General features: G+C 40.4%; 1 protein-coding gene across 8 annotated transcripts in view; it reads left to right on the forward strand.

Annotated features, from left to right (window-relative positions):
- The window catches only part of CNKSR3 (CNKSR family member 3), a 169243-nt gene that overhangs the window by 125181 nt on the left and 18442 nt on the right, over window positions 1-25620 (forward strand). For all 8 annotated transcript variants that reach the window (XM_059940960.1, XM_059940963.1, XM_059940955.1 and 5 more), the window contains 6 exons: window positions 7038-7201; window positions 14028-14230; window positions 14746-14833; window positions 20489-20530; window positions 23068-23187; window positions 25218-25277. In XM_059940960.1, coding sequence (XP_059796943.1) covers window positions 7038-7201; window positions 14028-14230; window positions 14746-14833; window positions 20489-20530; window positions 23068-23187; window positions 25218-25277 — 677 coding nt within the window. The remainder of the gene's footprint in view (window positions 1-7037; window positions 7202-14027; window positions 14231-14745; window positions 14834-20488; window positions 20531-23067; window positions 23188-25217; window positions 25278-25620) is intronic.

Consider the following 25620-nt stretch of genomic DNA (forward strand, 5'->3'; position numbering starts at 1 on the left):
CCCAGAGGTCTCTTAGGCTGTCTTCATCTCTTTTCATTCTTTTTTCTTTATTCTGTTCCATGGCAGTGAATTCCACCATTCTGTCTTCCAGGTCACTTATCAGTTCTTCTGCCTCAGTTATTCTGCTATTGATTCCTTCTAGTGTATTTTTCATTTCAGTTACTGTGTTGTTTATCTCTGTTTGTTTGTTCTTTAATTCTTCTAGGTGTTTGTTCTTTAATTCTTCTAGGCCTTTGTTAAACATTTCTTGCATCTTCTCGGTCTTTGCCTCCATTCTTTTTCTGAGGTCCTGGATCATCTTCACTATCATTATTCTGAATTCTTTTTACCGGAAGGTTGCCTATCTCCACTTCCTTTAATTGGTTTTCTGGGGTTTTATCTTGTTCCTTCTTCTGGTCCATAGCCCTCTGCCTTTTCATTTTGTCTGTCTTTCTGTGAATTTGGTTTTCGTTCCACAGGCTGCAGGATTGTAGTTCTTCTTGCTTCTGCTGTCTGCCCTCTAGAGGATGAGGCTATCTAAGAGTCTTGTGCAAGCTTCCTGATGGGAGGGACTGGTGGTGGGTAGAGCTGGGTGTTGCTCTGGTGGGCAGAGCTCAGTAAAACTTTAATCCGCTTGTCTGCTGATGGGTGGGGCTGGGTTCCCTCCCTGTTGGTTGTTTGGCCTGAGGCGACCCAGCACTGGAGTCTACCTGGCTCTTTCGTGGGGCTAATGGCGGACTCTGGGAGGGCCCATGCCAAGGAGTACTTCCCAGAACTTCTGCTGCCAGTGTCCTTGTCCCCATGGTGAGCCACAGCCACCCCCTGCCTCTGCAGGAGACCCTCCAACACTAGCAGGTATGTCTGGTTCAGTCTCCTATGGGGTCACTGCTCTTTCCCCCGGGTCCTGATGAGTACATTATTTTGTGTGTGCCCTCCAAGAGTGGAGTCTATTTTTCCCCAAGTCCTGTTGAAGTCCTGCAATCAAATCCCACTAGCCTCCAAAGTCTGATCCTCTGGGAATTTCTTCTCCTGTTTCCGGACCCCCAGGTTGGGAAGCCTGCTGTGGGGCTCAGAACCTTCACTGCAGTGGGTGGACCTCTGTGGTATAATTGTTCTCCAGTTTGTGATTCACCCACCCAGCAGTTATGGGATTTGATTTTATTGTGATTGCGCCCCTCCTACTGTTTCTTTGCAGCTTCTCCTTTGTCTTTGGATGTGGGGTATCTTTTTTGGTGAGTTCCAGTGTCTTCCTCTCAATGGTTGTTCAGCAGTTAGTTGTGATTCTGGTGCTCTCGCAAGAGGGAGTGAGAGCACATCCTTCTACTCCGCCATCTTGAACCGGGACACCAACACATTTTCTTTAAAACATAGCAAAACAAAACAAAATCCTGTGGTTAAAAATACTTTAATGATCAAAGTAGTTGATGTGAAGGGCTGTCAGAACAACTCTGGGCTCACTGTCATTGTGGAATTAGAGGTTTTGCTGACTTGAAACTATAGGCTGAGAGCATAGCTTTAGGACATCTTTCTAATGGGCCGCACCTGCCAGGACAGAGGCTGATCTAGTCAACAATCTGATTTCAGTCTTGTACAGAAAATTAGAAGGGAATAGCTCTAGAGTTTTTGCACTGGGGCATTTACTCTCATGTCTTAATGTTCATGTACACAATCCTTTCCACATTTTGGAGAGATTAATTAGTTAATAAAAACTAATCCTTAGTACAGGGCAAGTATCTTGTCAAAGATTGGAGTTTTGCTTTGGGGTTTCATTTTGTTTATAATATTTCCCAGTGTAGAAATGACCTCCTTTAATCTTGAAACACTGAAACTTGCAACAAATACCCTGATATCACAATCAGTAGTTCTGTTATTTTTAGTTACTCACTTGCATGGGAAAATAAAATCAGGTGACTTGTGCGTTGGTATGACATTAATACTTACATGAAGTTCTTTGTCTTTCTTATGCATTCAGTTATTTATTTCACAAACATTGTGCACCAGCAATGTTCTAAATGCTGGGGAATAGCAATGAATAAAAATGAAGACTCCACTTTCATGGTGCTTGTATTCCAATATAAATTCTAAAACATTTTTAGGTGGGATCAATGATAACGGTAAGCTACCAAATTTGGAAATATATTCTGGGGAAGCTAATAACAAGGGCTGTTGAGATTTTATTTTATCTCCAATTTATGCTGTTCCAGAGGGGGCTACCTAAGCATTTGCGAGTTTGTGTGTCTCTCTAGCAACTTTTGTTCTGAACACCGAGGGGACTGACGACCTGAATAAATCACTTTTTTAATCGAATGAAATATGTAATTATTTGCTTCATAGTGTTCTAAGCTCTTTATAACTATTAACACTTAATTTTCATCACAGATCTGTGTAGTAGGTAGTGTTATTATCTCTGTTTTACAAATGAGCCAACTGGGTAACTTGCCCCAGGTACCCAGTTAGCAAGAAGTAGGATTGAGATTGGAACTCAGGCTCTTAACCACTGCCCTGTTGCTTTCTGATATAAATTATAAAATAGTATTTTCAAAAATCGTAAGATATTTCTTTTTTTTTCTCCTTTTTGCCTTTGGGATTTCTCTGAAATTTTAGGGTTATTTACAGGTTTGGGAAGAGGGGAGGAAGTCTGGCTGTCTCTCCCTGCTGCTTCCATTCTGTGGGAACTCCCTCTCCTTTGCCTTCCTGATTCTTTTCACATTGAATTATGTGTTTAATTTGTGTAAATGGAATGTGTTTAATCTAATTTTATTTAATTCTATGTTTCTCTCAGCGCTGCTAGACTTTCTATAAGTTCCTTGAAGCGAAGAACTGGTAAATAGATACATTTGACAAATAGGTTAAAGTGTACTGTGTATTACAAATTCTAAAACCAGTTTATTTGAAATTGGGGATTTTCCCCTCCTTCGTGGGACTGCGTAATAGTTTGATTTGGCTGTTCATAAATGTGTAATTGTATTCTAAACAATAGGATAACTGAACAATACGCCATCTTGTATTGGAATAATAAAACTGGAGACAATACTATTTAAAACTTAGCATATTCAATAGACGTGTCCCTTGAGGGGAAATTCTTTTTATTTTTAAAATTTTTTATTGAAGTATAGTTGATTTACAGTGTTGTGTTTCAGGTGTTTAGCAAAGTAATTCAGTTATATATACATATATATATATATATATGTATTTCTATTCCTCTCCAGAGTCTTTTCCATTATAGGTTATTACAAGATATTGAATATAGTTCCCTGTACTATACAGTAGGCCTTTGTTGTTTATCTATTTTATATATAGTAGTGTTTATCTGCTAATCTCAGGCTCCTAATTTATCTCTCCCCACCCGTTCCCCTTTGGTAACCATAAATTTGTTTTCTTTGTCTGTGAGTTCGTTTCAAAGTTCATTTGTCTCATTTTTTAAGATTCCATATATAAGTGATATCATATGATATTTGTCTTTGTCTGACTTACTTTGCTTAGTATGATAATCTCAAGGTCCATCCATGTTGCCGCAAATGGCATTAGTTCATTCTTTTTTATGGCTGAGTAATATGCCATTGTATATGTGTATCACATCTTCTTTATCCATTCACCTGTTGATGGGCATTTAGGCTGCTTCCATAGGGGAAAGTCTTTAAGCCACTCTACATTCTGTATTTGGGTAGGTAGCAACATGGTGTTTCTACTTGGTAATTCTCCTGTATCTCAGGGATCTTCCAATTAGTTGAGGTCAGACCATTTATATTCCTCAGAATCCTCAAGTAGATTCTTGCCCTTTCTCAGGCAAATGTTCTGCTGTTTTGTTCAGTTCCCTCTTGTCCTATCCAGAAACTTCATCACACCTCTCATCTCAACCTTATTCTCTGTGTCTGAAATATTTCCTTAATGCACTGAAGCTATTTCTGAAATCCTGTTTCTTTAGTGAAACTTTTCATAGTTAGTTAAAAGAGAAATCTGGCCTCATCTTTGTTTCTACTTATTATTCAGGGGTGAAATTGTATGAACATCCATAGTGCATGGTTCCTTCACTTTACACTTAATGGACTGGTTTATTCTGCACATGACAGCTAATATGAGTCGGTTTTGTTCTCATATTTTGAGCAAAGAACTTGCTTGGCACAGTAAACATGAATTGCAATTCTTTTGGTCATTGGGCCCTGTTTATTTTAGGAAAGAGTTTATCACATGTGGATGAACATGAAATAAAGTGTTATTAGGTTTGTGTTGGTTTGTTAGGGCTGTCATAACAAAGTACCACAGACTGGGTGGCTGAAACAACAGGAATTTATTTTCTTGAAATTCTGGAGGCTAGAAGTCTGAGATCACAGTGTTAGCAGAGATGGTTTCTCCTGAGGCCTCTCTCCTTGGCTTGTAGATACCTTCTTCTCCCTGTGTCTTTACATGTTCTTCTCTGTATATGTGTGTCTCCTCTTCTTATAAGGACTCAGTCATATTGGGTTTGGGCTCATCCATATGACCTCATTTAACTTAATCACCTCTTTAAAGACACTACCTCCAAATACAGTGGTGTTCTGAGGTATTATATTGTTGATTAGAACTTCAACGTATGAATCTTAGGAAGATCAATTCAGCCATGACAGGGTTGAAATGTACAATATAGTTGTCTTAAATTTTTATGACAAGTTAAAACAAAAATTCCTTTTAAAGCTTAAAAGTAGGCAAAGGAAGAGAACCTTCTGAAGGAGGGGAGATTGTAGGATATTGGTTTGATCTGGCTTAAAACTGGCTAAGTCATTTAGGGCAAAATTCATAGTAATTAGTCTTTTGTCCATACTTTCCTAATTTTTTGGATTCAGTAAAATGTGAAGTATCTTTTAAGTACCTCTAGGTTTCCATGATTCTATTTTAATAATAACTGTTTTGTAATTAGACCTTACTGCTGATTTAGGAAGGTGTTTGGAGAGGAATTTTTATAATCTCATGTTTGCAGGGTAGAAGGCAAAAGGATCAGGGCTTGTGTCAACAAACCTTGATTTGAATTTGAGCTCTTTTCTTCTGTATTGAGCTGAAGAAAAATGGCTGACAAAATCCTTCTCTTGGCATCTTACCAGCTATGTGACTGTGGACAAGTTAAGCAACTTACACGAGCCCTAATTTAGTCATCTATGAAATGGGAATAAAGTTGTAAGGAGGCTCTCCTCGGCTTTTGGCCCTTGTCACTGTTGACTACTGCAGCTGGATTCTGTGCAGCTGCCCCTGGCCGCCCCAGTGGCATGACACTCCATACCTGCTGACTTGTGTGGCCTCCACTGCCTGCTCAACTCACATGCCATGGAGGCCACTTGTGGCTCGAGGCCATCAAAGTAGAGCTGGGTTTATATCAGTGTCCCCAACCTTGCTGCTGTGTGACAGATCCCCTCTGCTAGACAGATGTCACTTCAGGGAGGATGGGTTGGTTCTGACTAGTTTTCATAAAATTAATTTTTTCTTAACCTCCTCTTCCTGTATTTATTTGATAGTCCCAGATGGTTATCAGGACATTGTTCCTCTTTCTACATCTTATCAGGAGGTGAAAGCTTTTGCCACTTTCAGAACTTTCAAAAAAGTGGGGCAGAGATATCATTTAGCCTAGGATATCAGATTTTGAGATGCATGGACTTTAGTATTGCCAAAAGTAAGTGCCGGACCTACGTCTACTTTTCCTGGTTCAGAGTACCCACATAGAGAGCTTTCGTGAGAGTTAATTGAAGTGTGTGTGTGTGCTTGTGTGTTTGGGTGGGAAGGGGACAGCAACATGCCTTCCACATACTTTATTCTAGTTAAATTGAGTTTTCATCCTTTGTGTTGGGATTGAATTTATATAAATCTACCTTTTAAAACACTAAGGTGGCTTTTATTTTTAGGCTTAAATAGATCAACTAATTTAGTATAAGATTTTCCAGTAAAACCATTAACGTGTTGACCAGAGTTCTCTATACAGGAGTAAAGAATCCCAAGTTCTTTTAGGGTTACCTATTTTAATCATTATATAAGAACATTAAAATACAACACTGTTGGCAATAGTACTTGACCTGGAAAAATTCCCATGAACTAACCCATTTAACATTGTCTTTCTCTCATACCACTGCTGGTACCTACTCCTCTAGATCTTGTATTCATTAGAACTTTTTCAGTTTTAAGGGACAGAAACTCAACACAGATAAGCTTAAGCTAACAAGGGAATTTATTTTAAGTAAAAAATGCTGGGGTTAGAAATCTTTAAGTAGGGTTAGATCCAGGGACATGTTGGATATTACTGGGGCATCTTCTTTGTCTTGAATAGATTTATTTTGTAAAACTGATCAGAAAAATGACTGCCAACATCCCCAAGTTTGTACCTTTATGACTTCTAATTGGAAAGGAAGAAGGGGACTTTGTCTTCCTATGTTCATATATCAAATATCAGGGAAGATTTTGATTGGTTCTGCTTGAGTCACATGGTCATCCCTGAACCTATAACTGGCTGATGGATAGAATAGTGTGGCCAATCACTGTGGCAGAGCATCTTGATTGGCAAGTCCACTGGGATCACATGGGCTGGGAGAGGGATGGTGTTCCAGAGGAAGACTGCTTAGCAAACAGACAAACATATGTCTAGCACAGATAACTAGCCTTTCAAGTCAGCAGGGGTTAGTGTTTATTCTTTTAGCTGAAAGGGAATGGGACGGTAACTGTCAAAATTGTGTAGGATCCATTTGAAATTTCTTTTTTTGCATTTTTAAAAATAAAACATTTTTAATTATTTATTTTTTTAAGGTGGTAAAAGATACAGCACATAAAATTGACCATTTTAACCTTTTTTTTGTTGCAGTATAATTGCTTTACAATGTTGTGTTACTTTCTGCTGTACAAATAAGCTGTGCATTAGATTTAAAATCTGCTTAAGAAGATGAGGACACACTTGAAAGATGTCCTTCAGGTGGGATACACATTGTATAGACAATCAAATAGTGGAGCATAATTGGCAATTCCTGAGGTTGATTTAAATGTGGGCATTTTTTTGAGTAAAGGAACAAAAATGACAATAATGGACCCTTTTGCTTTTTTTTTGGTAGGGTTAGATGATTGCCTGCAGCAGTATGTCCACAAGTTTGAACGGGAGAAGATAAATGGAGAGCAGCTGCTGCAGATTTCCCATCAGGATCTTGAGGAGCTGGGTGTCACACGAATTGGACACCAGGAACTTGTGTTGGAGGCTGTCGACCTTCTCTGTGCACTGGTTAGTTCAGGAAAAGGTGATCTGTACCGCCATGATGTTTTTAAGAATTTCATCTTCTAAATCTCCACAGTTTTGCGCTTTAGCTTATCATCATTTTCTTAATGATCCATGGAAGTAGAGCATGAGCTGAAGATAATATCAGAAGGGAAGAAAAGAAATCATTTGCTAGGTAGAGTTGGCAAGCGATGGCCTACAAGTTAAATCTGGCCCGCTATTTTTGTAAATAAAGTTTTATTGGAACGCAACCATGCCCGTTCATTTAAGTGTTATCTGTGGCTGCTTTTGTGCTACCGTGGCAGAGTTGGGTAGTGGTTAACAGGGACCGTGTGGCCCCTCAAATCCTAAAATATTTGCTCTCTTGGCCTGTACAGAAAAAGTTGGCCTTTTACGGAAAAAATTTCTGTATTCATCTTATTTTCTTATCTTTTAAAAAGAATAAAAAGATGAAGATGGTCCTGAATGAACATGTCATCTTCTATATTGAGATGACAAATGGGTTCTGATTTTCGTGTCTGTTTTTGTTACTATAAAAAGCATTTTTATGTTTCACAGATATTTGTGATATTTCAATAACTGATACTGGTGCTTGGAATAATCAACCTGTGAAATGGCAGCTAGATGGGAAAAAATGTGAACTTAGTTACATTTTGCAGCTGACTGAGTTTTGGCTTGAACGTGAGTGAGTTAAATCCTGCCAGGTTCCGACTCTTCATTGCATCTGTGGCCGTGTGGGTCGTAGCTCTTTTAGGTGTGGGTTGAAACCACCTCCAAGGGTACTGTGTTTATAAATTGGTTGGCATAGGGTGGGATCCTTGTCAGGCTGCTGTGATGCCATGCGAAGGATGCTGTTTCCTTAACTGTCAGGATTTGGGCAAACTCGGCAGCATTCAGGCTGGTTTAGCTATGCTGTGAACCTGAGCAAGGGGTCTATACAATTATATCACTGAGAATGGTGGGAAAAAATGTGCTCCCGATGATTTTGCCATTGCTGGTCCGCGTTCCATTGATTCTTTAACACTTGCTGCACTGGGCGTGTTCTTCTTCTTAAAGTGGATAGAGCCTTGTCTTCTGCTCTGAGAGGTGCTACTCTTGTTTAGGAAAGTAATGGGGAAATTACTTGTGGTTGATAAATGAGCTGCCACCAGGAAGGTGCTGTGGCCAAGTGATGGGAGAGCTGGTCTGGGAAGCAGGCTTTTGCATTTTTTTTTTTTTAAACGGTTTTTAAAAATTAATTAATTAATTAATTAATTTATGGCTGTGTTGGGTTTTCGTTTCTGTGCGAGGGCTTTCTCTAGTTGCGGCGAGCGGGGGCCACTCTTCATCGCGGTGCGCGGGCCTCTCACTATCGCGGCCCCTCCCGTTGCGGGGCACAGGCTCTAGATGCGCAGGCTCAGTAATTGTGGCTCACGGGCCCAGTTGCTCCACGGCATGTGGGATCTTCCCAGACCAGGGCTCGAACCCGTGTCCCCTGCATTGGCAGGCAGACTCTCAACCACTGCACCACCAGGGAAGCCCCAGGACTTTTGCATTTTAATGCAGGCTTTGCTGCACACTCCTGGCTCTGTGACCTCCAGGGAGATGGTGGTGTGTGTTTTCCCCGTTTGTACGGTGATGCTCCCCTAGATGTGGCTGTGTACCAACCTGTAAGTGTTTTGCACCGCCCGGAAGATACCTGAGTCCTGTTTATTGTTAAAGCTGTATGTTTTTCATACAGTAAGACATGTTTGAGTTTAGTCTTGTCCTTTCTGGGAACGCTACTTTTTGGACCTTTCTGCTCTTTCAGATCGTCTCTTTCACTTTGTGGTAGGACTTGGAGGGCAGGTCAATAACTTTGAAATCCATAGCATGGGAGGAGAGCAGGCAGGATGGACTGGGGGCACGTTGTGGGCCTCAAGTGGGATAATTAACATAACAGCTGCCTCCCCGCTTTCCCCCCTTCCCTACCTCTTAAAATATTAGACTAAAGTGAACAGAGCTGGACAGATGCCAGAACCTAAAGCTGTGTTTTATCTCTTACAATTTCCTTCTAATTTCCTTTGTAGACAAAGTTTTGACCTCAGACTCATTCTGGACATGTTTCATGTAGCAGCGTGCCAGTGAATGCATTTGACGCGAGGGTCACGGAGGGTTCTTAAATGAATGTGCCTTTTCTGGGTTGGGGAGGGTTTCAGAGCATTTCACTAAAATATCTTTAGCCTTGCTATAATCTCCTTTTAAAATATTCTTATGGTAATGCATCTATTGATTATACTGTGTTTAACCCATTCACACCATATAGATCTTTGTGTATATAAATAGGTGGTACTTTTTTGCCTTGAACAGTCCATCCCCTGGACAGTTAATGTGTGTTTGCTGTTGTCCCTGGTATTATGGAAGACATTTTTATGTAAACAGTTTAGTGGATGTTGATTTTATGATGGACAGGAAATGAGTAGAATTAGAAGTAAGAGAGGGGGAGGAAAAAACAAAAACCACTGCAAAGTTTTGGAAAGAAAAGTGCCGATAGGATCTTTAGGAACCTAAAATAGGGAATAGCTATTGATTAAGGTTCCAAAACCGATGAGCAGATGGGCCACAAAGAGCTGGTTCTGGATAGGGAGCAAGGAGAAAAACTCCCTTTTGTGAACATTGACCTTGGCTGGCTGGAGTGGCTTAGGAGAGTGACTTGTTTTCTGAGGCAAACCAGGACCACTTCCCAGGATTGAGTTCAGAGTCGGAGCCCAATTTTTCTCCCTGTATCTGGGGCAGAGGGTGACTGGGACGGGCTGTTGAGCTGCTTTTTCCAGTAGCTATTAGCCACATGTGACTATTTAAATTAAAATTAATTAAAGTGAAGTAATAAAATTCAGTTCCTTAGTCACAGAGCTACATTTCAAGTGCTCAGTAGCTACTTGGGGCCAGTGGCTACCATATTTGGATAGTACAGATAGAGAACATTTTCATCATTGCAGAAAGTTCTGTTGGACAGCATTTGTCTCTAGGGTGGGATTGAGAGTAAAAATGTATAATTGTAAAACCCATTTTCGTTGCCAGATCAACCAAACCCTAGTTTCCTAAAGACCAAGGCAGGGGCAGATTTGTTTTTAAGGTTGAGGTAGGCTGAGAAAGTGAACAAAGTTGGAATCCATGCACGTATGAAGTGATACCACCTACCTGTGTGCTTAAGTGAAATACCTGTAATGTATCTACCTGCCCTGGGCGCTTCTGTGCAGTTGTGTACCCCTGAGATGACTCACTGTTTATCGTTTACCCAGTCATGGCAACAGTTAAAAACTGTTATCCTTTTTGTTATGGGAAGAGATAGTGCAGGAAGAGGAGTCTATGCTAGCAATTTGTATTTAACTTGATCTTGCTATGAACTTATTAAACTGTGAAGTATACTTCTTAGGTTGAAACTTAATTGACCCAAGTCAGTAAAATGGATTTGACTGTGTGACTGTGAAACTCCTTAATCACCATGTATGTTAGATCACAGACAGAGCTAGTAGGAATGGGGAAAGAAAAGTGGCGGAGAAGTTGTGTAAGGTTTGTCCTTAGCTAAAATGTGTACAATTTATGACACCAGAAGAGCGAGAATCTGCCTCTTTCCTTTTCTCCTGTCTCATGGGTCGTTTCTCTAGCCAGACCAGGAAATGACCCCTGATGGCTAACTTCTAATGAAGTGAGATCTCAGTGGAAGGTTTGTAGTACGTGTCTAGATTTTTGGAGATTCGTTTCATTTCTTAGTTTGTACTGTCTTGATACCTTATCTTAAATTAGCAATTTCTGAAGGAGACAGATATTAGGGAAAAGATTAGTGAAAATAATCAAATCTGGTCTGAGAAATTATTCATTTACTGTCTTTCATTGAGGGACACTTAAGTCAATAATCCTTTCCTGATTATGTTTCTATAGTAGAGGTTCTTTGGAGCTAATATAATCAGTTTCTTGTTCTCTTCTTATTGTGGAATGGGGTGGAAGGGGATGGAATTTTCCTTCCTTTCTTTGTTCCTTCTTTACTGCTTTTTAAAATTATAATCTATGTAGAAAAAGCAAAACTACAGTGACAGAAAGAAGATCAGAGGTTGCCAGGGCCTGGGAGTTGGGGAAAGTGACTATGCAGGGGTATGAGGGATGTTTTGGGGGTGATGCAAATGTTCTGTATTGTGATGGTGCTTATGTGACTGTGTACATTTGTTAAAATTGATTATGTCGTGCACTTAAAATTAGTGAGTTTTATGCATCATAAAGTATACCTTAATAAAACTGATTAAAATCTCTGAAGTACCTGAAAACATAAAATAAAATTATAATCTATTATAGCTACATCTGTCTATCCTTGTAGTCCCGTGATTTGTTTTTTGGGGAAAAAAAAAAAAAGAATCAGAGAAACTGAATAGAAATGAAAAGAACCAGTTAACAAGCTACACTCCTCCTTTATTTTAATATTAAAAGGGGTAGGTTTGTAGAAGATTGAGGTTTAAAATTTCCTGTAACACTAAAATGAATTTAATCCTCTTTGAGTTCAAGAAATAAATGTTGTCTACAGTAATAAAAGTTCCGAGTAATTCATGGTGTCATTGGCTATAGAAAGCTGAGTTTCCTGCTTTTTTTGTTCAGAACTCTTGCTATGAGTCGGCAGGCTGACTAATTAACTGAATAAGGGGACACTTCCCTTTAATCACAGTCACAAGTGCTTCAAAACAAGCTGTGTCATGTGGCTCTTTATCCACTCAGTTTTGAGTCTTTGATTCTCTGATTTAAAAAGCCATGGTGAAAATCCATCTTTTTACTTTTGTCTTCTCTACTGAAGGACAATGCCATATTTTGGTCTCCAGAAAATGACAGTGGAAAAAAAAAAAAGAATGAATATCAAATTTAGACGGAACATCACTGTTAATACAGAAGACTCATTTTTGTTCTGAAATTTACATTTTTTTTTAAAGCTGGCAAAGACAATTTCAGTTAATGCATCTGAAGAGTATTTTTTTCTTTATAATTGTTCTTAACTCTTTTCCATATAAATTTTTTAAAAAATATTTTTTATTTTCTAAGAAGCAATATGCCACATAAATTTAAACTTCACATAAAATCTAATTAGAGTTTGAAATGTTTTCATTCAGGGTATTGTCTTTTGTTGTTACTGTTGCTACTTACCATTGTTCTTCTTGCCAAAAGAAAAAAGTTCTCACAGACTCCCTGGTTTATTTATGCTTTATGTATCTTGATCTGGGGACATTTCTCACCCCTCCCTGAGGCATTAGAGATGGGGCTGTAACAGAGGAGGGACCAAGGGACAGGCTAGATGCAGTGGGGACAAGAGTGAGGTCCAGGTTGGCTGAAGCTGGCTGAAAGAAGCTTCTAACACATCAGAGGGGATGGAGCAGGTCAGGATAGAATTTAGGGGTGCTAAACAGTTTGCTAGTTTGTGCTAGATCCAGGATGACCGGCCATTTCCCTTTTTTCTTGTCCAGCACCCATCCTGGTTTCTGTCTCATCGCTTTGCCCGTTCTTGGACAGGGAGTGTGGAAGGGGGCATATACAGCATCGTGATCCAAAGTTTGTACCCTCGATGCAGACTGCCTTGGTTAGAATCCCCCTCGACTTCCACCGATTAGCTGTGTGACTTTGGAGAATTTATTGAATGTCTCTGTGCCTCAGTTTTCTCACCTGCAAAATAGAGATAATATCACTTCCACCCTCATACGCTGTTTTACCTGAGATAATATTTGCCGAGCACTAAGCCCGGTTTCTGGCATAAAGTGTTCAATAGTGTTGGCCATATATTATAACCAATTTTTAAATGATACCACATTCTTGCTTTGGGATGCTATTGACACAGTTTAATATACCCCAAAAATATTTTCACTTTTTTCTTAAAAAATGATGAAACACCAATTTAAGATGTGTACATGCAATTGAATACTGAAATTCACCCTCCCCCCAAAGTCATGTCAGATTTACATGTCGTTTCTTGTTGTTACTTGGGATTTGTTCTTTATCTGGAAGAGAGTAGTCTAGGGCAATATTGTCATGTGAAACAGATTTTTTAAAAGCACCCAGGTAAGTCAAACATTGTTCAGAAAGAACGGAGGTTAGAAGCTCACAAGATGGAAATGACCTTCCAGTTGAATTGATGTTTAGTCAGTGCTGTTCTGTTTCTGTGTGACTTTTATCTGATGGAAGTTCCTCCATTCAATGACTGCTTTACGTCTGCTGTCCTGGAAATGCAGTCACAAGTAATACACACAGAGCCCAGCTCTCGCAGACCTTGCATCCGACTTAGAAAGACAGCAGTGACCAAGGTGGTTCAGAGATGACAGAGGTGATGGCTAGAGAGTGACCTCAGGAGGTACTTGGCAGTGTCTGGAGACATTTTTGTTTGTCACAGCTGGGGACCGGATGCCACTGATATCTAATGAGTAGAGGCCAGCTAAACATTCTACCATCTACAGGAATCCCACCCCCCAACCCAAACAAACAATTATTAGGCTTTAAATGTCACTAGGGCCCAGGTTGAGAAACTGCTCCAGATGGTCCTGGAAGCCCTGAAGAGGAGGGGACATTTGGGCTAATTAGGATGTGATAGGAAAGAGCTGTCCATGCCAACCTTTGTGGGAGGAGAATTTCGGGAAGAGAAACTAGCGAGAACAAAGTCCCTGAGGCAAGAGGAACAGAGGGAAGGCTGGTGTGGCCCATGTGGGTGAGATCAACACTGTGAGCAAATCATGTAGGGTTTTGTGGCTGACGTAGGAGTTATTCAGGTAACTCAGTGGGTTTTTGGTTATTACCAGAGTTTGGACATTGTTGATTGTTTTGAATTTTTCCCTTTGATTTTGTTTTCCAGAATTATGGCCTTGAAACCGATAATATGAAGAACTTGGTTCTGAAACTGCGAGCATCTTCCCACAATTTACAGAATTACATAAGCAGCCGGAGAAAAAGTCCAGCCTATGATGGGAACACCTCCCACAAGCCCCCCAATGAGTTCCTGACTTCTGTGGTGGAGCTCATAGGCGCTGCCAAGGCCTTGTTAGCTTGGCTGGACCGGTAAGTGATGGGTGTAATTTACTGTCCGGTAAAAGGAGGGTCTGAGATGCATAGAAGTCGGTATTTTGCCTGAGGAAGAGGAACCTTTATCCCTTTCTTGCCCTTGCCATTGGACCTGTCCAGGAGTTTGGGGTCAGTGGTCCATTTTAGGGTCCCTTTGGAAGTTCCTGAGGTGAATAGCAGGAACAAATTAACCTCAGCTTAGAGAAGAGTTAAAGTTGAGTTTTACTGAGGTTAAACATTACTGATTATATGTTTGTATGAAGGCTGTCAGTTGACTTTTGAAGGGATGTTCATTCTCTTGGCTCGTTTTTGGATGTGTTTTTATCTAGAACTTCTCTGTCTCTGTTCTATTCAGGTTCCTATTTTATGTGTTACTTGAGAGGCAACAGTTACAGAACAATTTAAACCAGCTTGTTGTGTAGCTGTGCTTGTTAACACACAGTGTGGGATCCCAGTGGGTTCATCCTCTCCACTTTTTTTTTTTTTTAAAGAGAATTTTCATTGCTTTCTAGGGCTCCATTTACAGGGATCACTGATTTCTCAGTAACAAAGAACAAAATCATTCAGCTTTGCTTGGATCTGACCACTACAGTCCAGAAGGTCAGTACATCACTGGTGTTTTCTAAAAGTTTTTTTTCCCTTTTCCTTTTCTTCAAAGGGTTTACATGCAGGTATGAAGTGCCATTCTTTCTTTCTCCCCCTTTCTCCCCCTATCAGAGCTGGGGAGAGATGAAGGGCTTTAAGTTAGATGAATTTACAGATAGTTTCTGTGAAAAATGACCAGTGACCTTTACATCAGAGATTACCTTCTTTTGCTTTAAAATAATTGAGCTAATAGCCCTGTACTTTCTCTAAAATGTTAGAGCACTTAATTTTTTTTTAAATAGAAATTCTGGAGTAACTACATTTCACCATAATCTTTGTTCTGAGTATGTTACTGTATCTGCTTGTTAATTTTCTTTTCATTTTGACCTCTGGTGGTTAGGTTTACCAGTCAGGAGGAGCTTGGTGGTGATTCAGTAACAAACAGCCCCCAAACCTCAGCAATTTATTCCTGGATTATCTACATCCAGATGGGTCAGCTGAGGGATCTGCTTCAGCTCGCCTCACTTCAGGTTGTAGGCTGACAGAACAACCAGTATCTTATGTTGTTTGTCTCTGGGGCAGAGGGACAGAGAACCTCGGTGATTCTCACACTGACAAATGTTCTGGTTTGGAAGTGACACGTCAGTTTCACACACAGCTCATTTGCCAGACCTTTGCATCTTAGTGAAGACCAGGAAGATATTAACTGGCATGTAGCAGACTGTTGTAAAATTATTTTTGAATTGAGTTAATGCCATAAAATATAAGGAAGAACTTGTTCTTTTTTCACATCTCACTAGGTTTGAAAATTCTGTGATTGCACATTTGTTTCCCCTGCTGATTTGGCAAAAAGTAAAGAACATCCTTTCCTCAGTTCTAACCATGCCATAAAATAGATGCAGTTCTGAAAAAGCTATGTGCTTTCTGTCTGTTCCCGGAACATGAAGAGTGAAGTTTGGCTGTTGTTTAAGGTCCAGTCCTGAGCAGCCCTTGAACTTGAGGCACGTGGGACTTCATCGTTATGGTTTTGAGGCCATGTTCTTCGGAAAACGCTCAGAGCAGTAAAGTGGCTCTGAGTTTCAGCTCGTTTTTATGGCGCATAAAATAATTTTGACAGAAAGAGTCTGACACCAATCACGGTGCATTCATCGTGTAGCCACCGAGTCCTGGCATTTGCGGTAGAGGCTGCCCAGGGGTACAGATCCCGCTCAGAAGGGTGCCCACTGGGCATCCTCATCACACTTACCCCTGTTTACTGGGGCCGCACGATGCCTGGCCCATGATTCATGGTACTTTTTAAATGTGTGTTTAAACGAATGAGATAATGCTTTTGACAAATAAGCTGTTGAGAATTTGTTGCTTATCAGGAAAAATTTAACCCAAACTTAAGGGACACAACAGGTATTATTTCTGTTTGTGTTTATTTTTTGTTTTTGTTTTCCCTTTGGTGCTCATTGAGCATATGCTTCAGAGACAGACAGCTATGGGTTCGAATCCTACCTCTACTATTACTTAGCCCTGGGACATTGGACAAGTCACTTCAAACTTATGAGTCTCAATTTTCTTATCTGTAAAATGGGAATACTAACAGTTACCTTACCAGATGATTTGCTGGAATTCCTACAAGTTATTGTGGAGTAAGAAAAACGGGAAAAAAAGTGTAAGAGGAAGACAAATGGTTACCAAAAAATTTTAAAATGTATGTATATATGTATTTGTAATACGTAATACATCTGAAAACCTATATACAAAGGAATATATAAATACAGTGGGCAATTTGGAAGAAAAGTTGGGTTTACTTTGGCTGGAAGAAAAGTTGGGTTTACTTTGGCTGGGAGAAAAGTGGGGAGAGAATGTAGGAGGCAAGCCAAAGAACAGAAAACACTTATTCACTTACAAAAAGCATATATGTGACCGCATTTACTTATTCATGCAAAATTAGACCTAGAGAAGTAGTATAGAATATTTAAAAAATAGTAATACCTACCTCAGAAGATTATGAAGATTAAATAAGATATATGTATAGCACAGTGCCTACTTAAGAAATAATAGCCTATAGTAGGAAATATAAAAATCTTTTCTGGTACTGCTTTTCTGGAGCCAAACTTGATGGCTTAAGAAGAAGACAAAGTTAACAAATATGTTGGGATTTCTGGTACTTTTTAGTTTATTTAAATTTGAACAATTTTTAAGGATTAAGACTGGCAATGTGTAAATATATATGGGAATGTCATTTTATGAACTTAGATTGAAAAACATGTTTAGCTCTTGACGGATGTGTGTTTTCTGTAGTAATTGGAGAACGTAGTTGCTTTGGCAAGTAGTAAAATTTGTGTGCACAGTTGAAGGATGAGTGGAATGTCTTTTTCCACGTGTGGTGTCGTGGCAGCAGCAAGGCTGAATTTGCCAGGGCTTTCACACCCTCTCACAACTGCGGGAAGTGCAGTTTTTCTCCAAACTTCTTGGCAAAAGATCTTTTGACTCTTTAAGAAGAAACCTGCCTTTTCCATTTATTGCTTTTTTTTCCCCTGGGGAATTGAAGGAATAAAAGCTGTCTCTTTATTTCTGGTGACAAGGAACGTGTTCTCCTAGAGTTTGTATTCTCCGTGTCCCTGTGTGTGAAGACAGGCATTTGTTTGTCCCTTTTCTTCTTTCTCTGTTCCACATATTGCCACTCTCCCCTCCTCTTTCTTTTTTTTTTTTTTTATTTTATTTTTATTTATTTATGGCTGTGTTGGGTCTTCGTTTCTGTGCGAGGGCTTTCTCTAGTTGTGGCAAGCGGGGGCCACTCTTCATCGCGGTGCGCGGGCCTCTCACTGTCGCGGCCTCTCTTGTTGCGGAGCACAGGCTCCAGACGTGCAGGCTCAGTAGTTGTGGCTCACAGACCTAGTTGCTCCGCGGCATGTGGGATCTTCCCAGACCAGGACTCGAACCCGTGTCCCCTGCACTGGCAGGCGGATTCTCAACCACTGTGCCAGCAGGGAAGCCCCTCCCCTCCTCTTTCTTGTTACTTCCTCTGCATCCTTCCCTCTGATGACAGTGTGTACCTCTCCAGATTGGAAGGATAAACAGTTGTTGTTTTCTTCCCCCGTTAAGAAAATGGCACTCTTCTTCTTCTTTATGCTAATTAACTTTTTTTCTTTACTTTGTTTAGTTGAAGTATAGTTAATTCACCATGTTGTGTTAGTTTCAGGTGTATAGCAAAGCGATTCATTTACGTCCCACGCCGAGTCCATGGATAGGCCTTCCATCCAGTTTTCAGGCTATAATTTCAGGTGAAGTCTCCTGGTGGGAAGGGATTCTGATCTCTTTCCTTCATCTGTCCTCCTGAAGTTGTGAGGGCATGAAAACTGGCAGGAGACAACATGGCAGTGGCAGATGCTGGGTTCCAGTGTAGGAAGACATGCTGAGCAGTAGAGAGCCCAGAAAAACTGAGTGGAAAGACAGCATACCACCCAGCAGAGGAGGGCAGGTCAGGAGACCATTTATTGGGAGCTGGTTGGGTCTCAGGTATGGAGTGTCTGCCTGACGTGTGTCATCATGTTTAATTCTCAACAGTTCTCTGAGACAGGTTTTATCATCCTCACTTTACAGAGAAGGAAACTGAGCTATGGAGAGGTTAAACCCATCTCCCAGGGCTCCTCAGTTAGCAAGAGAGTAGAATAAGGAAGAGCGGCAGAGAAGGGGCAGCTGCTAGCTGCCCTGGCTGGGTCTCTGCCAGGTTGATTGGCCTGAGTCTGCTGGCCCAGGTGACCAAAGAATGTGACACAGCTCAGGCCTGCTGTCGGGATCATGAAGGGCTGACTTGGTTCCAGTACTTCTTTTTTCCATTCTGTTGCCTTCATGCCAAATAGCATGAAGTCAGGCCTGCAGCTGCTTCCTCCCGGTAGGAATGGGTGTGGGAACCCACGTTCACGGGGACGGAAGGTAAAAAGCGGCGCTTTCACACGCTGCCTTGGACAGTTCGTGGAGACAGGCGTGCTCCTCGCCCACTGGCTCCGTCACCACAGGAGCCCATTTTCTTGGTGGCTCCTCGGATCCGTCAGGGAATCAAGTTGGAGGGACCATGAGGTCACACGTGCACCTTGATGCTTGGGCCCTGGTGTTTGGCCAGGAGCTCTCTGCCTGTGGGTGATTACCTCCTGAGGATGGCAGCCCTCGTATCATTTGGGATGTGTAGTGAAAAATCATAAACACAAATCATTAGTTTTATTTCTAGCACGAGACTGTGTAAGTATTCTGTTTTGCTAAAGTTGACATTTATTTGAGAATTCCGTCCTTCAGATGGTGTGAGTAGGGGAGGGGCCATCACCGTAGTTGATGGTTTAGTTCCATGCAAAAGATGGAGGCCGAAAAGCACATTTTTGAACTGTAATCATTCATATTTTACAGCAGTTGCTCCTGGAGTTTGAATTTATATCAGATTCACGCATGCAAAACTACATTCCTAAATTTCCTCTTTTTAAGTGTTTTCTCACTAGGCTGCTCTTTTCCTGAGAGTCTGTGTAAATTTTGGGAACAGTAGAGTGACTATTATTTCCCACATTTTTACCTAGTAGAGAAAATTTAAAAACCTTTTAAGAAGAAGGCACCTAAAATCTGATTATAAAATCACATAGGGTAGAATATCATACATTTTTACCCCTACCCCCAGTGGCAGTAAAAAATGACCTAAAATGACATTTTGATTGAAGTGAACATCTTTGTCTGATAAATCCAACAGAGTTGATCAGTATCCTTCCTGTACATAACATAATTCGCATTTTCCTTAGGGTGCCCCAGTTTGGGATTTACTGAATGGTGCCAGATAAACTGTCAAGAATCTCGTTGATCTCCCTCTTCTTCTGCATGCACTCTGCCATGTTGATTGAAATCTGCTGTAGGTACGCTTTAGAAGGTTAACTGAGAGTTGCACGTTGGCAGTTTCACTTTGGCTGCTTTTCCACAGGACAATGGTTATTCCTATAATCAGCTAACTGGGTTCATAAGGTTCTGAGTCTTTTGTTCTTAAGCTGAGTAAACAGTGCTTTGCATTCCAGCCCATTCTTTGATGTCATCAATAGCATACCTCAAGACCACTTTTCTGGCAGTGTGTTAATGAACGTTTTGTTGAACGCTTTTCATCTATTAAGGACCAAAATATCTGATTTAATCTCACTGGTGCTTAAAATAAACTCTGTGGCTAAGTTTACTCAAGCCCTTATTTGAAAGCTATTCTTATGGGCAGGCCCAGAGCTAAAGACTCCAGGCTTGTTGGCCCAGTGCTAGCTCAGCCTGGGGTCACATTTGAGAGTCATTGTCAACTTTCTTCGACTCTGACTTCTGGCTTCCTACTCTCTGTACAGTCTGGATAGTAGGTGGATTTTCAGTTCTGGTGATTTTTGTAGGCTTTCTGATCAAATAATTGGTCAGATGGGTTCCTTGGATGATTAGCATCCTGGGTCAGGAGAGATTGAAATCTTAGGAGGAGTCAAATGTCAGCTCCTTTCCTGCTCTGCCCTCTTCTCTCATCCAGGTTTCTCCTCCAGATGGTCCAGGACTGCTCAGGCTGCAGGATGGGAAGTGTGTCAGGGACCTCCTTGGACCCCAGGAAATATCTAGTGAGCTAAGCCAACGGTTTCTGAAAGTTTTTAGCTCTTATAGTTTTCATTTTCTTCTTTCTTCCTTTAGGATTGCCTTGTAGCAGAAATGGAAGATAAAGTTTTGGCTGTAGTAAGTATACCTTCTAAAAGTTACAGTAAAATTCCTTTTCCCAAAACAGTGGGAATCACGTGAATTAAAATAAATGTACTGTGGCTAATTATTTCAGGATATGCTTCGAAATATCGGCTTTTGGGATATGAGTCTATTAATTTAGGTGGAAAAGGAAGAATAAAAGTTATTTAACAATAAGACCAACTCCTGTGAAAATTCCTGTGCTTAAATTGGATATATTGGGGTCTCTGCTTTACTTTTTTTTTCCCTGCTCTGAACCCTTCATCAGGGTACAATTATACTTAAATTACTAACTAGCCTGTTAATCAGGGTTAAACTGTTGTGCAGATTTCACTTTAGGACCATTTTGTTTAAAAAAAAAATCTTGGCAAAAACCTCATGATAGAAGGGAGATGTACTGTGACTGTTTAAAGAGCATTCTGTAACTATTCATCATCGCTTCCTCCTTTTGACATAAGCCAGCCTGTGCTCTTTTGATAAGGCCTTCCTCCTACTGATGTTGAGGAATTTAGCAATGAAACTGCTATAAATATATTTTCCATAAATAGGGAGGCTAAACACATTGGAGGAATGTAAAAAGTGTCACTTCTTGGATTCTCCCCCTTGGGGAAAAAAAAAATCTCTCTTCGGAATCTCCTGATTTCTTTAGTTGTTTAATTTTCAAAGGTTAGATGAATCTGATCGGGAGAAGTAACCACACGTAGCCACTGTGATTTCTACACGGGGACCGCTTAATAGAGATCCTCACGTCTCTACAGTTGTACCCGGTCAGTGTTTGGCGTTCAGAGAATGTGAGCCATTACTAAAAAGATCATACACCTAAATGTAAAACGCAAAACTATAAAATGCCTAGAAATAACAGGAGAAAATCTTGGTGACCTCGGGTTTGGCGATGAGTTTTTAGATACAACACGAAAAGCGTGATCCATGAGAGAAAAATGGTTAAGGTAGACTGCATTAAAATGAAAAACACTGCTTCATCAATGCACTGAGAATGAAAAGACAAGCCATGGGCTGGGAGAAACTGTTTTCTGAAACACATATCAGATAAAGGACTTGTAGCCAAAATACACAGAGAATTCTTAAAACTCAATAATAAGAAAACAAACAACCTAATTAAAAAGTGGACAAAAGATCCGAACAGACACCTCATGGAAAAAGATATACAGCTGGCAGATAAGTATATGAAAAGATGTTCAACACTGTTTCATTAAGGAATTGCAAATTAAAGTAACAACAAGGTACCACTATACACCTATTAGGATAACTATAATCCAACACATGACGGCACCAAATGTGGAGCAATAGGAACTCTTGTTCGTTGCTGATAGGAATGCAAAATGGTACAGCCACACTGGAAGACCCTGTGGCAGTTTTTTACAAAACTAAACATACTCTTACCCTACGATCCAGCAGTTGTACACCTAGGTATTTACCCAAATGAAAGAAGCTTATATCACAAGAACCTTCACAGAATGTTAGAGCAGCTTTAATCCTAACTGCCAAAACTTGGAAGTAGCCAAGATGTCCTGTAGGTGACTGGTAAACAAACTGGTACATCCAGACAATGGAATGTTATTCAGCAATAAAAAGAAATGAGCTATCATGCCATGAAAAGATATGGAGGAATCTTAAATGCATATGACTAAGTGAAAGAAGCCAATCTGAAAAGGCTACATACTGTATGATTCCAACTATGTAGGATTCTGGAAAAGACAAAGCTATAGAGACAGTGAGAAGATGGGTGATTGCCAGGGCTTCATAGTGGGGGAGCGGGGACAGACAAGTAGGTGGAGCAGAGGGGATTTTTAGGGTAGTGAAACTCTTCTCTGTGATACTGTGATGGTGAATATATGACATTACGCATTTGTGAAAACCCATAGAACTGTACACCACAAAGGGTGAACCCTGATGTAAACTACAGACCTTAGTTAACAATAATGTAACACTATTGGTTCATCAGTTGTAATGCATGTACCACACTAATGCAAGATGTTAATAAAATCTTGTTATTATTAACTGCTCTAATAATATAACTGTGTTGGAAACTGTGTTGGGGTAGGGAAGGAAGTATATAGAACTCTAATATCTGCTCAGTTTTTCTCTAAAATTAAAACAGTTTAAAATATAAAATCTATTAAAAAAAAGGTGCAGGCAAAAGTATATATTTTTTTACCTTGTCCGTATTTGGTATGCGGAGAATGTGAGCAATCCCTAAAAAACCACACAGATGGCTGGGGAATACAGGACTCTTTAACTGCTGAAAGGGGGTTTCTGCCCAGCCTGTGTGCTTCAGTGGTTGTAAACGAGTTAATATAAAAGGTGCACTTTTTAAGCAAAGCTGAAATAGTGGCACTATTCCCACACATTGCAAATATGGAACCCAAGTGTCGTGTGTTCACTGAGCAGTATTATCACAGTACTATCACAACCAGAGCTAAAGATGATAGGTGAAGTGCATTTAAAAAAAAAATTCAGCCGGAGATAAATTTGGTTAATGATTGAACCTTCCCTGTTTGCCTCTCCAACTCTAGGTCAAGGTTTTAAATGGCATCTGTGATAAAACAATCCGATCTACCACGGATCCTGTTATGAGCCAGTGTGCATGTCTGGAAGAAGTTCACTTACCAAACATTAAACCTGGCGAAGGCTTGGTAAGGATTCTGACAACACTTGTTTATTTTCAAATAACATTATCATTTATTACAGTTGGTGTGTATGTCTGTGTGTGTGTTTCTTAAATTCCTTATTGCTTTCACTAGAATTCTGAATAGTAGAATTCAATTAGACTGTCTTCCATTATGTAGTTAGGAATTTGCCATCTTGAAGTGTTGATAAGTTTTATGTCTTCAAAGTATAAAAATAAATAGTGTTTTAAAACTATATACTTATATCTCGAAGGAATTGTCTTAACAGTTTTATTTTTAGGTCTTAGCAATGCAAGGAGATAGAAAACATTTCCACAAAGGAAAGATGGTCTCTGGGTACAAAACAACATCTGCTTTGAAGTCTCTGTTACCACTTAGGCTGAGAAGAGACTGGCTGAAAGAAATGATTCTTAAAAAAAAGTTCAGAAATGCCTTAGAAGTAATGTATGAGCTCTGTAATAAAAGGCCCTGAGAAGACATACAGGTAGATTCCTAGATCAGCACCTAGGTACCTACATCTCCAAATACCTAGCGTGCAGCCAATATGGTTAATCTGCTGAAATTTAAGTGAGGAAACTGTGAGGCCCATTGATGAGCTTAGAGGCTTTGAGTCAGAGAGTGTGGTTTAAATCCCAGCGGTCAAGTGACTTTACCTCTTTATGTGTCAATTTCCTCATCTGTCAAAAGTGAATAATAATAATGATAATAACCCTCAGAGGGTTGCTGAATGTATTAAATTAGATGATGCATGCTGAGTGCCAGATGCTGGACGAATAGTATGTGTGCAGTAATTGGTGGCTGCAGATACCGTGGCTGGTATTGATGAAGAGGAGGAGGAGGAGGGGGAGGGGGAGGGGGGGGAAGGGGAGTGCCTAGTGTGTAGGTAGCTGTGGGAAGATATCAGGGCAGTCTCTGCTCTCAGGAAAACAAAAATCAACCAAATGTTGACAAGCCCACATTCTTGGTAAGGAGAAATGTACATACCGAGACTGCTTGGCTTCAGAGTAAATGATGGCTTATAATGGAGTACACACAGAAGAGTTCCTGGAGGTGGGTTTATTCACATATTGAAGCGGAGAACTGCCTCGCGTGGGCAGAAATGGAGTTGCCATTTCAGAAGGTAAAGTTATACAAGCAAAGCTCTGGGAAGAGGAGTACTGTGTGGAGGGGGAAGCCAGTTACTCCGCCGATGAAAGTGATGGGAAAGGAGAGGGCAGGCAGAGCGGTTCAGGTGTTAGCATTGGATGAGATGCTCATTGCAGAGTGCAGTAGGTTGCTGAGCAGGGCAAGTTCACGGTCAAAATGACTTCCGAGGGGAATCTGTGTTATTATCAATACAATATTGGTACCAGGGTGAGCAACTACTCTTTGCTCTGTTTGCTTTTGCTCTTTCCCCATCTTATCAAAGTTTAATAAACCTTCTTTTTTATACATGCTGTGTCAAACTGCAGAGGTGTTTCCTCCATGCTAGGCGTTCATCTCTGAGTTTGCCTATCGGGCCTTTGAGGAAGGAGCGTGTTAATCTTTACGCCCCCCCTTAAAATGCAGGAGTGCCTGTTTCTAATTTATTTCCTATGTTGTGTTACTTAACAGTCTTTGCTCATACATCCTGGTCTGGTTGTTAGTGGCTTGAATAAGTTACCGTGCAGGGACTGCTGAGACCAAATTAACTGAATATATTGTGTCACTACACAGAGAAGTGGTCAGGAGAGGACCGGCCTTGTTTGAACTGCCTCATTCATTCAACAGGTCTGAGAACATTCTTTCTGAGTCCCCAGAGTTAGACCAAAATTCTGTGCGCCTGGTACACAAATTATAATATCAAAGAGATCTTGTTTCTGATTTCTTTCACCAGTATTTCGCCTTGGTGAGTTCCCCTTCCTGCTCTGTGGGTCTTGTCTTGCAGTGTTTCAGGAGACTGAAAAATGAGTGGTGTTCTGAAGGGACTGCCTTTAATGTTTTATAAGTTTACGTCTCACTTGCGGCTCCATTTCTAAATGTTGGAGTAATGAGTTAATATGTCTGACTCACTCTAGGGCATGTACATCAAATCAACCTATGATGGATTGCACGTGATTACTGGAACCACAGAAAATGTAAGTGCTTATCCATTAAATGTAAAACCATTGTATGGTCAAACAGATTTGACAGAGTCCGTATACTTTTCATTTAAATGTGTGCGTGCTGTGTGCTGTTGTATTATCTGTAGTGGGAGCCGACGGTGCCTGTCTTGTTTATTTCTGCGGCTAGCATGCAGCTTATCCGACTGTCGTCAGTGTATTATTTAAGTTGTCCTTTATTGCTCTCGTTCACACACCTTGCCCAGTTTTCACCGCCACCCTTGCGTATATTATTATTATTATTATTTTTGCACCCTGAAAACGTTAACCCATAAATACAAAAAACAACGATCTCTTTGTTGTTGAGAATCCCTCTTAT

This window comes from Balaenoptera ricei, chromosome 12, assembly GCF_028023285.1.
Source record: "Balaenoptera ricei isolate mBalRic1 chromosome 12, mBalRic1.hap2, whole genome shotgun sequence".
NCBI classification, from domain to species: Eukaryota; Metazoa; Chordata; class Mammalia; order Artiodactyla; family Balaenopteridae; genus Balaenoptera; species Balaenoptera ricei.